Consider the following 14697-nt stretch of genomic DNA (forward strand, 5'->3'; position numbering starts at 1 on the left):
GACATATCCTGACAGTTTTTAAAAAGTACACATACTGAGCATTATTTTACATCTGAGCAAGACTCGAGGTCACTATTTGTTACAAATAGTTATCAAAAGAAGCCTTAAGTTTCAATTTTCTGCAAGACGCTTCAACAAGAAAAATGGCTTTCCTGTGTCCAAAGCTTATTTTCATATATACCACTATATAAAAAAAAAAAAAACAATATTTAAAAAAAAAAATCACTAAAATATACACCGAGAAATTGAAACAAGGGTTCAAAATACAAAAAAGCATTCAAAATAAAATTCAGTCTAAAATGAAAAGCAAATCAAAATGTTGATCCTTTTTTGCACCAACTGGTCAGCGACAAACTAAAAATGGCGTCTTGAGGACGTTTCGTAGACAAGATGAGATCCCTCCGGCTTCCTTAGTGCAGTCTAAAAAGAGGTGTTTGGTCGGTCGGGCGAAACCCCAAATGGTCTCAAAAATCCAGGGAGAGAGAGAGAATGGAGAGGGGGAAGGAAGGTGTTGAGGGAGTGAATGTCAGCCTAATGAACTATACAAAAGGAACCGAGGTGACAAATAACTTACAGTAAACTTGGAAACAGGGGTTTGGGTGGTGCAGTGAAGAAGTTTGTGCGCACATCAAAATTGCTGCTGTTTTCAGTGCAGTGCCTTAAGAATTGCGATAAAGCTGATTGTAAAAAGGAAACTGACAAAAACACAGACGTCAAATTGATTTCGGTGAGAGGACGTGGTCGCGTGAGGGTGCTCCTACTAATCATGATTGTCTTGTTCAGTTCAGTGTCTCTACAGCAGGCGCCTTTAGGACGGGAGTAGAGTCAGACAGTGAAGTGTTTTGGGTGGTGGTGGTGGTGGCGGCATGTGACTGTGTTGAAGAAAGGGGGCGTAAGGGTTAGGTGGGTTTGGGAGGAGGGGGAGGTGGGGTCCTCTGAGAACGGGAGGCTTCAGTTTGGAGATTTAAGGGTCTTCATGGAATCTAACAGGCCTCCATCTCTAGCAGAGGGCCCGTAGCTGCTGCCTTCGCTTTGCATGTGGAGAAATTGTTCCGTTTTCCTCCTGGAGAGAAAAAAAAGACAAAGACAGGAACAAAAGAAAAGCACATCAATCAACCGCTCTAAGTATGAAGTTACTGAATCTGTATACAAAAAAAAGAAAAGCTTTTTTTCTCATCAGCAAAAAAAATAGAAACACGTCTCACACCAAAACACAGGTCACAATCACATCACATTAACCAAAACCAGACACATCAAGATGACTCAGAATGACTCGAACGTGTCTCACCACGCAGGCATGCCTCCCCGGTTCAGCAAGGGACAAATTACCTGTCATTACACATCATCAATCATTATTTCTTTCTTCGTAGTGTTACAGCTGATTGAATGAAAGCCTTTTTGCAGCAGGGTTGCGCCAAAGCGCTGAACTACAGAGGGGTTATAGGTCAGCGGCAGGATGTGGGCCGGCCTGGCTTTGATCTGCTTTGACATGGGGGTTGCCGTGACCCAGCTGGCAGTGTTACGCTCTTCCTTGCCCTCCCCTGACTGACTCATTCCTCCTCTCACTCTTGAGGCGAGCTCCCAATTGTGTAGCTTCTGGATGACATTTAGGCTGCCGCTGCAGGTGGGCGATGGGAAAACAAGGCGAGGAAATGCTCTCCACACAGAAGGATCACCGCATTGACCCAGTTTGTTAAAACTAGCAGAGTTCATCTATGTTGGTAATTATGTGAACCTGCGCGGTTCAGGTGCAGATTGACGCTGCCGTGTAAAAAATGTTACCTGACTGCTCAATCCACTTCACAGGACTCTCACGAAATTGGCCCCCTTCCCTGACGGGGAAATTGTTTGTCAAGCTGCAAAAGTGTTCTTTTCCCTCTCGTGATTCAGGCTTGAGCTAACGTAACAGAGTTAGCTTCAGTTATTGACAAGCCAAGGAGAGTTATTTTAGACCCGAGCAGCATCAAATAGAATCTGTGATCAAAGTGGAGAGGCAGAGACAGAGGTGGATGGATGCCTCCTGCGACTAAAAAGATGGATGTTTTGTGAAGACGAAAAAAAGGGGAAGAAACGGTATTAGTTTGCTTTTCCCTTGTGGCAAAGCCAAGAGTGTGTTTTTGTAGGAGAGAAGTCAGCTGAGCCCTGCTGCTCGCTGCATCTTAACACTCAAAAGTCTTAACACACACACACACACACACACCACCCTGCAGACTGCTTTACCACATGTGGATAAAAGAGAACAGGACAGAGGCCACCTTTCCCGAGGAGAGCTGACCCTGAGCGGCACAGAGCAGAGACTGAAAGAAGCACAGCGCTCGGAGAGAAAGAGAGAGCCCCTGTCGCTTTTATTTACCTCCACCGCCCTCTCTCTTTTCATCCCAGGATCTCAAAGCGGGCCCGCACGCCCGGCACTGCACCCTGTTTCCTGGGGAGCATTTTTCCTTCCCCCACCACAGACATGAAAAGCTCTGGCCTTCCTGCCTGAGGAAGAGGCCTGAGGGGCTGCGGGCGAGAAGAGTGTGCATGTGTGTGTGCGCACAAGTTTCAAAAAAAAGATTGGTGGTAACAGCAGGGGTGTGTACTGGTGTGGTGGTTGGTTGTAGGGGGGCACCAGGCCAGCTCTTCACATGGTCCAACCAACACAAACACTGGGATTCAGGAGCAACTTGACCCCTCCTCTCCTCTTCTCTCCCCTCAGCTCCCTCCCTCCATCCCCTCCTCCTCCTCCCTCTACATTAGTGCTCAGGAATGCCGGCTGGACTTTTTTGCAGGAAATGAAACGCTCCTCTGTTCAGAGGGCTAGTGAAGGTTTAGTCTTCCCCCCTCTCCTCTCTCCCCCCAATTCCTTTCCCTCTATGGGACGGAGGGGAGGAGGAGGGGAAGGAGTCGGACAAGCTCTCGCCCGGCTTTTGAAGTGTGGGAGGTTAAGATAACTGGCACAACCTCGCGTCTCAATCGCCGCTTTCACCTCCCAGGCCAAATCAAAGCGGCCGCAGCTGGGGCCCGCCTGCCTTATAGCCCCCTAACCTCCAAACCCACCAACCCACCCGCCTCCTCAGCTCCTTCTCTCCCTGCGCACAGCTCTGGGGTTTCTTTTGGTGCCATTAAAAAGGAAAACACTGCCGACAAATTACCCTAAAAATAAGCCAAGTGGAGAGAGGTGTCTCCAGCTCAGACTGAGACGCAGACTTTACCATGGCACAGAGAAGAGGCAGAGAGAAGGGGAGATATTTGGAGGAGAAAGGAGATATAAGACAGAAAGCAATAAAAGTTAAAAAAAAAAAAAAAAAGAAAAGAAAAAAAGATGGAGATGAATCTGATTTATTACAACTTTTGTCCTATTTTCATGTCACATGGTGATGAGAGAAAGTCCAGCAGGGCAAAAAACAAGTGCAGTTACATGATTAGACCGGTTCAGTCAGATTACCAAAGTCACTTATTTTGAGGTGAAATGGAAATTTATTGCATCTCAGCAATTAACTGAATGAGTACAGTCTTCTTGTTACTGATAGGATGACGACCAAAATTAGGAAAATGACACTTAAGTTGTATCCTTTAACTGTCAGGTCTAAGGAAGGACATAACAAGATTCTTGCTGACTTTAACAAACGTCTGACAGTAAGGACTGCGAATGATTACTTTTGTTACACAATAATCTGTTAAATTGTTCTGACTGTTTGGTAGAAAGATAGTCTAGAGAAAAAAAAAGTTTAAAAATGCCAATCATAATTTCCCAAAGGAACAAAAATATTTGTTTGTTTTTAACAGCAGTCAAAATTTTCAATTTACTTGACATAAAACTTCTTCTATAAAACCAGCTGAAACCAGTGAATGTTTGGAATTTTTACTTGTAAGTAATCTAGACGCTTGAGTTAAAATGACTACGGATGACCCCCTAAAGTCAAATATTCAAATCATCAGTCAGAGGCCCCTCATTTGACTGAGATTTCTTCAAGTCAAGCAGTTTTTTCGTCAGTCATTGCACCTCTTGGGATGTTTTGACCCCCAAATATGTGAGCAGTCATCATTTCCACTCTGCTCTCCAGTACAGGCAGCTGCAGACTCAGATCCAGTGTGAGTCAAAGTGAGACGGAGGCAGCTGCTCAGAGGAAGATAGGCTTTTCCTGAACATTATCTTCTGCCTTTTGCTTAGAAGTGGGGAATTTACAGCTCACAGCAACTTAATACATCAGTGCCATTTGCATTTATGACATTTGGTGTCAACAAAAAAAGTATTGGTGCATCTTTCTGATCCACTGTTAGCTATCTTAGCACACATTTGCTTGGAGGGCTAACTTAGTTTGTCTACTATATGTCCAAATTCTTAAACACTGTACAGAAAACAGGGTTCCTACAGCTTTAAGAAAGTGGGATTTAAAACTTTTTAAGCTTTTTAAAGCCACTCAGACTTAAATTTAAGCCAAATTTCTCAGCAGACAAAACTTAAGGGAAAAAAAACATGAAGTGACATCAGTTACTTAAGATAAGGGAGACAGTTGCCCAAATATTTATTGTAATAGAAAACTTGCAATGTTTTTGGTAACGTTAATGCGAGAGGCATTCTTCATTATTTAGATTTTACAATGCAACATCAGTAAAACAATTTGGAAAAATCTTACTTCCCATGTCTTAACATTTATAAGGCTTTTAAAAGATCTATTTTAGACATTTTATTACCAGTTAAGGTCTTATTTTTAGATTAATGGATTCAATGCCTTTTAAGAAGAAAAAGAGGAACAAACAGTTGAATACTTATATTAAAGAGCCAAGTCCGACTCGACTGACATAATTTTGAGTCCAGTTCAGCCCTAAAAATCGTTGTCTCTAAAATCTGATGAAGACTGAAACTGATGCCATCTTTTAGTTTCAACCTGAGATCAAGTGAACACTAAGTGCCAACCCTTTGTTACATCATCCACTGAGATCAGCTCAGTCTGGCTCAGACTAACAGACTTGGGAGCTCTAGTAAGTATAATTGTCCACACATTTAGAGTCTGGTGCGGTAGTGTGTCTTGGCAGTGACCTTGGCCTGGATCACACAGCTGGCTTTGGTGACACCTTTCCAAAAGGAGCCTCCTCTTTCTACATTTGTGGCAGCGGCACTCTTAAAGACACAAGGGGAAAATAAAAACGAGCGGGCCAATAAAAAAAAAAAAAAGCACCTGGAAGACAAAGCGATGTTTGAAACAAAATGCTCTGCACTGTCAGCACTTTCTCCGGCTCTGAGACATTCCACATAAAAGAAATCGCCTCTTAAAAAAAAGCTTTGAAATTTTTAACCTCCAATCAAAATGCAGACTCAGGGGATGTTGTATTTTTTCCACAGGGGCTATCAGAAACTAACAAGTCAAGTCAGGAGGGGCTGAAACTAAGAGGGCGAAGAGAGAGGAGAGAAGACGGTGCCTGTGTTAAATATTGGAGAGAGGGGAAGGGTGGGGTCTGGTTGTGGTCAAAAGGGGAAAGGGGAGGGGGAGTCACCAAAACCCAAAACCTCAGGCATGTGTGGGTGAGACTATGGGAGTACAGGAGGGTGTGGGAGGAGGGGGGAGGCGTTGCCCACATCTGAGGCGGCATCGCTGGGGGGCCCGGGCAGCTGAAGTCTGGCCGTGTGCCCCCGCATCGCTCAGTCTGAGCCGCTGCAGGCCGGGGGATGTCGGGAGGGAGAGGGGTTTGCCGCACATTCAAAGAGCCAGCACAATGACTGCTCCCTCTGCTGTGGTCTCGCTTCAAAGGCTTTCGCCGCCACTCATATTCACCGACAGGACAGAGGAGAGGAGCAGGAAAAGGAGGAGCAAAGAAAGGAGTGCTTTTGCCCAATCAGCCCTCTCATACAAGGCCATGGAAGACTGGAATAGTTTCCCTGACAATCTAAAAAATATCACAAAATATTATAGGTTTTTTTTGTGACTCAAACTGGATTTTGAGCGATCAGTCATGTCAGCACTAATCTTAGATAGGCGTCAGTCGGTACGGATGTTAGATGCTGCCCTTGTGGGTATGTGCGCTGACAATTTTGAAATCTTTAGTGGAGTTAAATGTGTCTTATATTGTGCAATGTGTACTTAGTGTTTTTATTGTGTAAGGCATCTGCACTTTATCCATTTGAAATATATCTTAAATATTTCATATTGTAATTTGTATTGTGCAATTTGCTAATACTGCTTATATGGCTTAAGGCAGTGGTTCCCAACTGGTGGGTCACGGCCCTAAAGTGGGTCCCAGGTCAACTCTGAATTGACCACAAATGACTCGTAACCATGTCAAGTTTGTGAAAAAACTGGCTGTCTTTTGTTTTGTTTTGTCTTGTTTTCGACTTTGCCCAAAGCTACAGACGTTGTTCCTTGAGCCTCCCTGAGTGACTCAGGGAAAATGCATTGAGTTCTCCTCACACGATGTGTTCAATTGGAACTTTGAAAATCCAATGATAATTTCTGTTTCTGACTGTCATTTTGGCAATTTTTATTTTGGCAGGCCTGTGGTTTGAAAGGCAAGTTTTCTTTCAAAATTGAACAAAAAAAGCTATAAAAAAAGAAAAGACAAAAAAAGGGGAAAGGACTGCATCAAAGATTTTAAAAATCCTCCAATATTTTGAAGGGAAAAAAAATGTTTTTTTTAATGTAACAAAACATGCCTTCCAAACCTGCGGGCATAATTTCTTTTAAAAGAACTGGCCTTTTTTTTCTACAGAGGTCCAGGCTAAGCCCCCAATGTCCTCAAATCCTAGAAATGTCCCTAGTTTTAACTAATAGCACTTAATTCTTGCAATTCGTTTCATTTCATTGTGTTTTAAGCCAACATGTTATTTACTTTTTGTCAAATAAAATTGAATATGTGGTAATTTTTCTTATTTGCTGACTTTGACTGATTTAATGACGAAGGAGAAATCTGGACCCAATGTGTGAGTCTGCTTTTCGTGTGTTCTGTATTGTAAAAGTATGAATTGCATCAGTCTGTTAAGTGTAGGGCTACAGATGGAAATTAGCATCTGGCTAAATCTGGTGCAACGATGTTTTCATTCTTTGTAAATGATCAATGTAATCACATGCTGTCCTTTTGATAAATTCAAATAAACTAAACAAGGACAACAAAGAATGAGTTGGAGTCGAGGTTTTACCTCCTTCAACAATAGCCAGACTGACTATGAGTAAAATAAAAACAAACACTGCTTCCTCCAGCTCCCCTGTCCTCTTCCTGTCTGTGCCCCTGTGTTACCTGGGGGCCTTTCATTCAGAGATAAGCATCTCACGAGGGGGAGCGTTTTATAAGGTCATATATCTCCGCCTCTTCCGAAAAGGGCTGTAGTGCCTCAAGGAGCCACAGGGGTGAGGCTGAGAGAGAGGGGGAGGAGGTGGAGGGGGAGAGACACAGAGATAGAGAGAGGAAGTGGAGAAGACATCACAAAAAGCCAAGAGACTGGACCCTCATACTGTTACTGCAGCTGGCCAAACCACAACACAATAGGCCCGTGACTCAATCAAAACAAATTTCAAGCCCCAGTCTAAACAATGGGAGCAGTATAGCTGCATTTGCTCACATGTAAACAAAGACCTTTAGGAGGGTTATACCCCCCTCTGAAGGTTGCCAGGCTGGGAGAAGACAACTCAGATTTGTACTTCTGAGCCAAAACCACAAACTTAAGTTGCATCGAGTTTGACATACGACCACCCTCTGGAAATCCATATTCTAAGTGCTGAGAGGGTCATTTTTCTTCACAGAGTGGGCTTTGTGGAGGTCATGGGGAGTGAGAGGACTGTGGGGGTGAACATTTCCGATTCTATTTCCTACCCACAGAAACATTAGCCGGGGCGTCGCTCTGATTTAAGCCCAAATCTCTCTCCTCCACCTCCCACTCATAACTATTTTTCCCCCCATTTTTTATGCATGTGTGAAAGTACAGTTCTAAAAACATCCTCTCATCTCCTGCGCGCTGCTCAAAGCGACTCCCAGAGTCAGTTTTGCAATCCGGATTCCTTCCCCAATTATCCCAGGTCACTAATAAGGCGGGGTGTGGAGGCACTGGGCTGTGCCGCAGTGGCCTAGAGGCTCGGTGCCAAATTGAAACGGCTCGGGAAATAGAGGCAGACGCTGAATCTTGCCTAATTGCAGCCGGAGTGTGTGGCTGGCTGCTCACATGTGTGTGTGTGTGTGTGTGTGTGAGAGAGAAATGTGCGGAGAGTGATGAGGGAGAGAAGATGAGAGGCAACAAATAAAGAAAAGGGAGAAAAAGGGGAAAGAAATGGGGGATGGAGACTGAGGATGAGTGGCAGTTGAGAGAGATTGGGTAAACTCAGAACTCGAGAGAATGAGGGATTTTCTTCTGGCCCTTTTCTTACCCCCACCCCAACACACTCACGCCCTCCTCTCTCCTCTTCTTCTACTCCTCGCTCATCAAAGTCTTTTGACAGCTGACTTCTGGCTGCACACATCAGAGGGAGCAGAGCCGGGGCACGACTCAGACAGAAAGAGGAGGAGAGAGAGTGGCCACCAAAGCTCCGGCTTGAACAACACTTTCTTTCATGTTTCTAGGCCAGGACATGTGGTTAGAAATGACCCTCGATGCACTTACCAAACTTTATTAATTGTAAAGTGTCATTTTAGAAAGGATATCCTGGATAACCTGATTTAAAATACAGTGTCTTGCACAAGTGAATGGGAAAACTGGTATCTATTTTGCATGTCAACAAAAGATCACCGCAACAACATTACTCAGTTTTATGGCAGTTTGCAGGTGTTTGCAACTCCGTGTACAGCCCTCGCAGGCCAGATTAAAAAGCCACCTTTGTTAAGAGTGTCTCCCCCCTGTGAAAAAAATGTGCAGTGGCTGAAACGGGAAAAAGCCTGGAGGGCACGCATGTGTCTCGGCCAGATAACTATCTCAAAAGGCTGTGAATCAGCGGGCTTAGTCAGACAAAAGGCAAACAGCACGAGAGGAAGCAAGACAGAGAGAAACTAAATAAAGAGGGTCGCAGAACCAGTGAGGACAGGAGGAGTTAAAACTGCACATTTCCAGTCAGTTGAAAAAAACAGGGGCTGGGGCACGGAGTGACGAGGGGAAGAGACGGAAACCCTAATTTCACATTGTCAGAGTAATGACTTCTCAGAGTGCTGTTCCACTGTGGTGAGAGCCAGCTGTGTGGCGGCCCCAGTGTTTGACATGCTAAAGATAACAAAGAGAACCAACGTCAAGCCATAAAACACTGCTCCACTACTCAACTCCTGGTTTGCCTCACAGGCAGAAAAACTCAGCAGAAGCCATAAAATATGTTAATATGAAAACGCATTAAGTCAATTTTCCCTTCAAAAAATCGACCAAGAGTGGAGCACTCCACTTTGTTATGCTGATCTTCGTTTTGAATGTACAGATGCTATAAATAAAAACTGATGGAGCGAGTGTTCAACATCCTACAAAAAGGTGTTCGAGTTACATCTTCAAAATTAACTCATTAACAAAATGTCCTTTCAGATTTTTCATATGGAGGAGACACCGATGGGGTAGAGGCGAGGGCAGATGAAAAGAAATAGACAAACGAGTTCATTTAAAGATGTTTTTTTGGCGTCTACACCAAGCTAACCTCAATCCAGCTCTTTGGGATCTGCATAAATTGAGGGCTTGGGGAGTTGTGGCAGTATCCTTGGTATTATGCATATTAGTTTAAGGCTGTCACTGAGAATCAGCAAGGGTGTCCATCCCGCTGCGGCTAGGCGCTGCTAATTATTGGATCAGAGATAAAGTGCTTTTTAGCGCTTGCTCTCTCTGCGCTTTGAAAACTGTCTGTGGTGAAAAAAGAAGAGTGAAAAAAAAGGAAAAGAAAAGCAGACCAATTTTGGGTTCACAGAGAGCCACCGGGTCAGGAATCGATCAAGTGGAAAACCTTTGTCTGGTTGGGGTGATTTCGACGTAAGACCAGATTTGCCACATCTGCCCGACTTTTTCTGCTGCCGAAAGGGAGCGGAAAAACAGGATGCTACCAGACTCAAGGGGGGGGGGCAAACAGATCCAGAAAGACACTGACAATAGAGTTGCCTTTGCCACATATTGGGAACATTAAACCTTCTTTGCACAAAAAAAGCATAGGTGACAGTTCTGTGAAGGTTTGACATGTCATCTGAATCAATATATCTCAGCATATCATTTACATGTAAAAAAAAATACCAAAAACCCCCCCAAAAAAACCACTACGGAGTGCCTTTGTTATGAAGGCATTATAGACACCCTGAAATCCCAGATACCATGAAATCTTATTAAGGTATAGCATCTCATTAAGTTCCTGCCAAACAAGCTGCTGGATCCTGCTCTGCTTCACAAAGATGCAGAGAGAGACAACACATGTAGTCCATATGGGGCTGAGCTGACATCTTAGAAGAAAAAAAAAAAGTTCTGGGCTAGTAAAACTGTTTTCAGATGTATTACTTAGTCCATGTTTAGAAAACACTGAGTGGATGAGCTGTCTGATTTATTCAGCCATATTTTTCAAAACTCTTTTTATTTTTTCGAACTCATGATGGATGAAAAATAAGCCACAAACTGCTGACACAACATCTGACCTTTAATCCAACCCATGCTCGACAAACAAAAAAAAACATTGAATTCAACGCACACATGCACGTTTGCATACACACAAACACAGAAAAAAATCCAATGGCCATTGTGCTGAGGCCATTGAGCAAACTCCACACACAAAGCACAATCCCTCTTCAGGCCTTAACACCACTGACACAATGACTATGGCGAGGTTAGGGTGGACCCTTTTCAGGATTAGTCTGTGAGTACATACTCTCGAGTCAGTGTTTAGCAGTTTAAAAAAGACTTGACATATATTGAACTGATCAGACAGGGAGGGGATAGAGGGGTTTGTCTTACCATATTCTCAGATGTACGCCGTTTTCATTCTCTGGCCTGTACCTGCAGAAAATTGCATCTTTTTTAAAAAAATTTTGACGAATCCTGAACGGCACAGATCTGTACTGTCCAGAGTGTGGACAGCAGGGTGTACAGACCAAAAAAAAATGCATTTTACTTAAAATGTAATTCTCAATGGATTACAGTTGCAGTACTGAGAGGAGGCTCATAAGCGCAGCTAAACAAGGTCAGCAGAAAGACACACTGTAGTGCAGCAGGCAAACAAATAGTGCAAAGCCCAGAGTCGGTAAGTAGTCGCATAGAATGGACAGACTAATCCCAAAGTAGGTGTAATTTGTGAAGACGGGGATGAGAGAGAGGCAAGGGACAAATGGATGGCGGGATGTATACAAAGAAAGTCTGCAAGAAAGCTGAGTAAAGGCCGGCACAGTCAAGCCAGTCTACTGAATAAGGATAGTAGGTGACACTAGTTTAGAGTATACACTACTGTGCAAAAGTCTTAGGCCTCCACAGATTTGTTGTGTTGGCAAAGTTGTAATGAGGATATTTATTTTTTAATTTCTCAGTCAAACAAAGACTACAGAGACAGAATGTACAATGCATTAAAACACCAAAAAAGTCAGAACAAAATGGTTTTGTCAATCTGAAGTCAATATTAAGTGCGAAACATGGAATCTTACAACCATCACAAAAAGATAGCTCAAACAAACAATACTGAGGTTTGGACAAGTCTGGAATGTAACATGGTGTAAATACACCAGAGGACTAGTATAGTAAATCTCATGTTGTCTGCCTAAGAGTGTTCAAAACATACTAAGTAGAAAGAGAGGTCACACTAAATACTTGCAACTTTATACTGTTCAAATTGTTTTGTTTTGTACTGTATATACATTTCCTGTATATTCTGGTTGTATTTTAGTGGAATAATTACTGAGAAATATACATGTACAATCACTATAACCTTGCTGAAACAAGAAAGGTAGCCTAAGAATTTTGCACAGTACTGTACCTCCACTTGTCACTTTTATAGGCGTTTGTCCCTGTCAATAGGGAGAATTTTTATAGCTTTACGGAGTTTTTATTAGTAAAAATGTAGCAGCTGTAAACAATCATGTGTAGTCTATGGAAAGATGGTGTAACTCGCAACTTCAAAATGCAACAGACAATAAAAACAAACAAGGAACTGGAGGGACAGTTGCTTACCTGGGGCTGATTCCTGCATCTTCTCCCTCTTCCGCTTCTTCTTCTTTCCCTAAAAAATATACAGAGGAACACATAAAGTGTGGCTCCAGCACTCACGCTCACTAGACCACTCTGATATCCTGCTGCTGACTGCCATGTTCACTCATCCCCTGCTGGGCATCCAACCAGCATCCCCTGGACTCCGGACTCCGCCACAAACTGCCACGCTGAGAGGGACGGACCAACCCAAGAGAGTGTGAGCTGATGTTAAGTGTGCTGCTTTCAGCTGGTCGCAAATGACTTCTATCATTTTTAGGCCTTTTTTTTTTTTACTTGTGACCATCCTAACAGACTACAGACAGCTTGTCCTGCCGCTGTGACCAGTCTGTGTCATATTTCCACTGCCTTTGAAGTCCCTCTAATGACAAATATTAACATGAAGTGCAATTAAAAATGCTCACTGCAATTAGGCTAGTCTAGCTCAACGACTGTGAAGAGCACCACTCTCTTTCCAGAGAGGTGGTGGGAGTGTGTAAGGATTTATAGCTTATGCTAAATCCCCAGGGGGGAGACTATAGGTATAGATAGCAGCGTAGAGTCGTTCTAGTCAAATATGAGCAGCACTTTGGTTTCCTGCTGCAAAGTCTGCTAATCCACTTATTCATGAGCTAATCTGCCTTCTACTGCTGCGGCAGACAGGGAAGACGACAGACTAAGTGAGAGTGGGTGAGAGAAAGGATGAGAGAGGGGGTACACAGCAAAACTATGAATGCTGCACGCTCTCCATGCCAGTACGTTACCTATTTTGGGTGTTTCCAGGCATGATGTGCTGCCTGTGTGCAGCTGAAGATTTTGTTTGTGGGAGGGGTCGCAGAATGGCGCTTTCAGGGATACAAAATTTACTTGTAAGAAATGTTTTGCGTTAAACATATCGTTTCCCTTTATCTCTTTGGTATGCCAAGTAGAAAGCCAGTCCTCTACTTTTTTTTGCTCTTACCCGTCAAATATGTTTGTACTAACAAAGCAGGAAATTAAATGGGCTGACTGTCACTAGCTGATGCTGTGTATCTTTAACTGTGGTGTGCTTCACTGGGAGCAAAGCTGCGAAACTGTCTCCCCCTCAGCGAGGCATTTTGGCAGTGGAGCAGTGGAGGCAGAAGGAGGAGGGGGATGCTGTCGGTGTCCGAGGGGAGGCAGATAAACACCACAAAGCACTTTGGTGGTGGAGTGAATGTGAGTGCCGGAGCCACACTTTTAATAAAGGCTGGTGCTCTCTCTCTCTCTCTCTCTCTCACACAAATTCATTCACGCCAGAGAGACACATGTGACAACTTCCAAGCAAAAACACATATGCACGCATGCACACTGTTGATAGACACCAAAAAACAGACTGCATCTTAAATCCAGCTGAACCTCCCACATTCACAAACAAAATGGGCAGCTAGAGGAGCAAAGGTTGCTGCTGCTGAATGCTGTATGCATGATCCATCCTCCTTGACGCAGTCTAACAGGTGCTTTTTACATCCGAAGCTCCATGCTGATATGGAACATCAAAGACTAGCAAAACCATTACCAGGCAGTTTTCACTCACTGTGGCAATAATAATGTCCATGATACTACAATCCATTTTACTGTGGATGGTAATATAATCACAGTGTTATGAATTACACATTAGGCTGAAACAAAGGGTCCGAAAATGGACCTTATTAGCATGGAGCCGACTAGTGTGAATTAGTGTGTGTGCGCCACTTAAAGAGCAAGTCATGCAACACTGACATAAACAAACAACATAAATCAACATACACACACGCACGCGCACCTCTGCCAATCTGTTCTGTTGATACTTACATAATTGTCTCGAGCGGACCAGCCAGGGTAGAGCTGCATGTGGAGCTGCCGTTCCTTGCGGGCTAACTCATAATACTTAGCTTGCTCTTCCCGAGATAAAGCATGCCACTGTTTCAGTACAAAAGGAGATTAGGGGGAAAAAATAGCATACAGTCAATTACTGGCATGCACTTGCATGTTCCTTGCATAGAGAAGTGTGCTGGTGTTTTGGTAAAAAGAAAAAAAAAAATCTTTTCAACTTCCAAACGTGTGGTGTAGGGGATAAAAGAGGGAGAAAGAAGAAGGGGGACACATGATGAAGAGATTAACATGCACAAGAGTCAGAGGGAGGGAGAGAAGAGACGGAAAAAAAAAAAACTTTGATTTCATATCAAAACACTGGTTCCAATTTAGCAGCGCTTTTTATTCAAACTATGTCAGCGAGCAATTACCCTATGCAGGCCACAAACTAGGCTTTGCTGTGGCTGGCTGCCTCAACCGCTAGGCCTATTCGTTAAGGCTTTTAACATGGCTCTGTGGTTCCACTCTTTTCCCAATCCTCAAAAGGAACAAATTTTGTCATTTCCAACCGTGCCATTATCCAGGCATATTTTATTAAAGCCAATTTGATTAAATGTCAGTTAGATAGGCAGTCTGTATCTGTGCTGCTGAGAAGGAAGTAATTGGCTGGGGCAATCATTATGACAATAATCACAACTAGTTCATAAAAGACTGTATGTTAATAGAGAGAGGGATATCTGTTCTTTTTTATAACTAATTGGGCCCCGGAAGTCAGTCCATGTGGACGCTTTAGAGCCACGGTTTGA

The 14697-nt window shown here is 43.5% G+C and overlaps 1 protein-coding gene across 3 annotated transcripts in view; it reads right to left on the reverse strand.

The window, feature by feature from the left end:
- Nucleotides 1-245: 245 nt before the first annotated feature.
- Nucleotides 246-14697, reverse strand: part of lef1 (lymphoid enhancer-binding factor 1) — a 51053-nt gene continuing 36601 nt past the window's right edge. For 2 of the 3 annotated variants that reach the window (XM_042485657.1, XM_042485655.1), the window contains exons 8-11: nt 13892-13999; nt 12065-12113; nt 10862-10903; nt 246-1063 (exon numbers count right to left, since the gene is read on the reverse strand). In XM_042485657.1, coding sequence (XP_042341591.1) covers nt 10869-10903; nt 12065-12113; nt 13892-13999 — 192 coding nt within the window. In that variant the 3' untranslated portion in view covers nt 246-1063; nt 10862-10868. The remainder of the gene's footprint in view (nt 1064-10861; nt 10904-12064; nt 12114-13891; nt 14000-14697) is intronic. The other variant, XM_042485656.1, reaches the window with a different exon arrangement.

This window comes from Plectropomus leopardus, chromosome 4 (genome assembly GCF_008729295.1).
Source record: "Plectropomus leopardus isolate mb chromosome 4, YSFRI_Pleo_2.0, whole genome shotgun sequence".
NCBI classification, from domain to species: Eukaryota; Metazoa; Chordata; class Actinopteri; order Perciformes; family Serranidae; genus Plectropomus; species Plectropomus leopardus.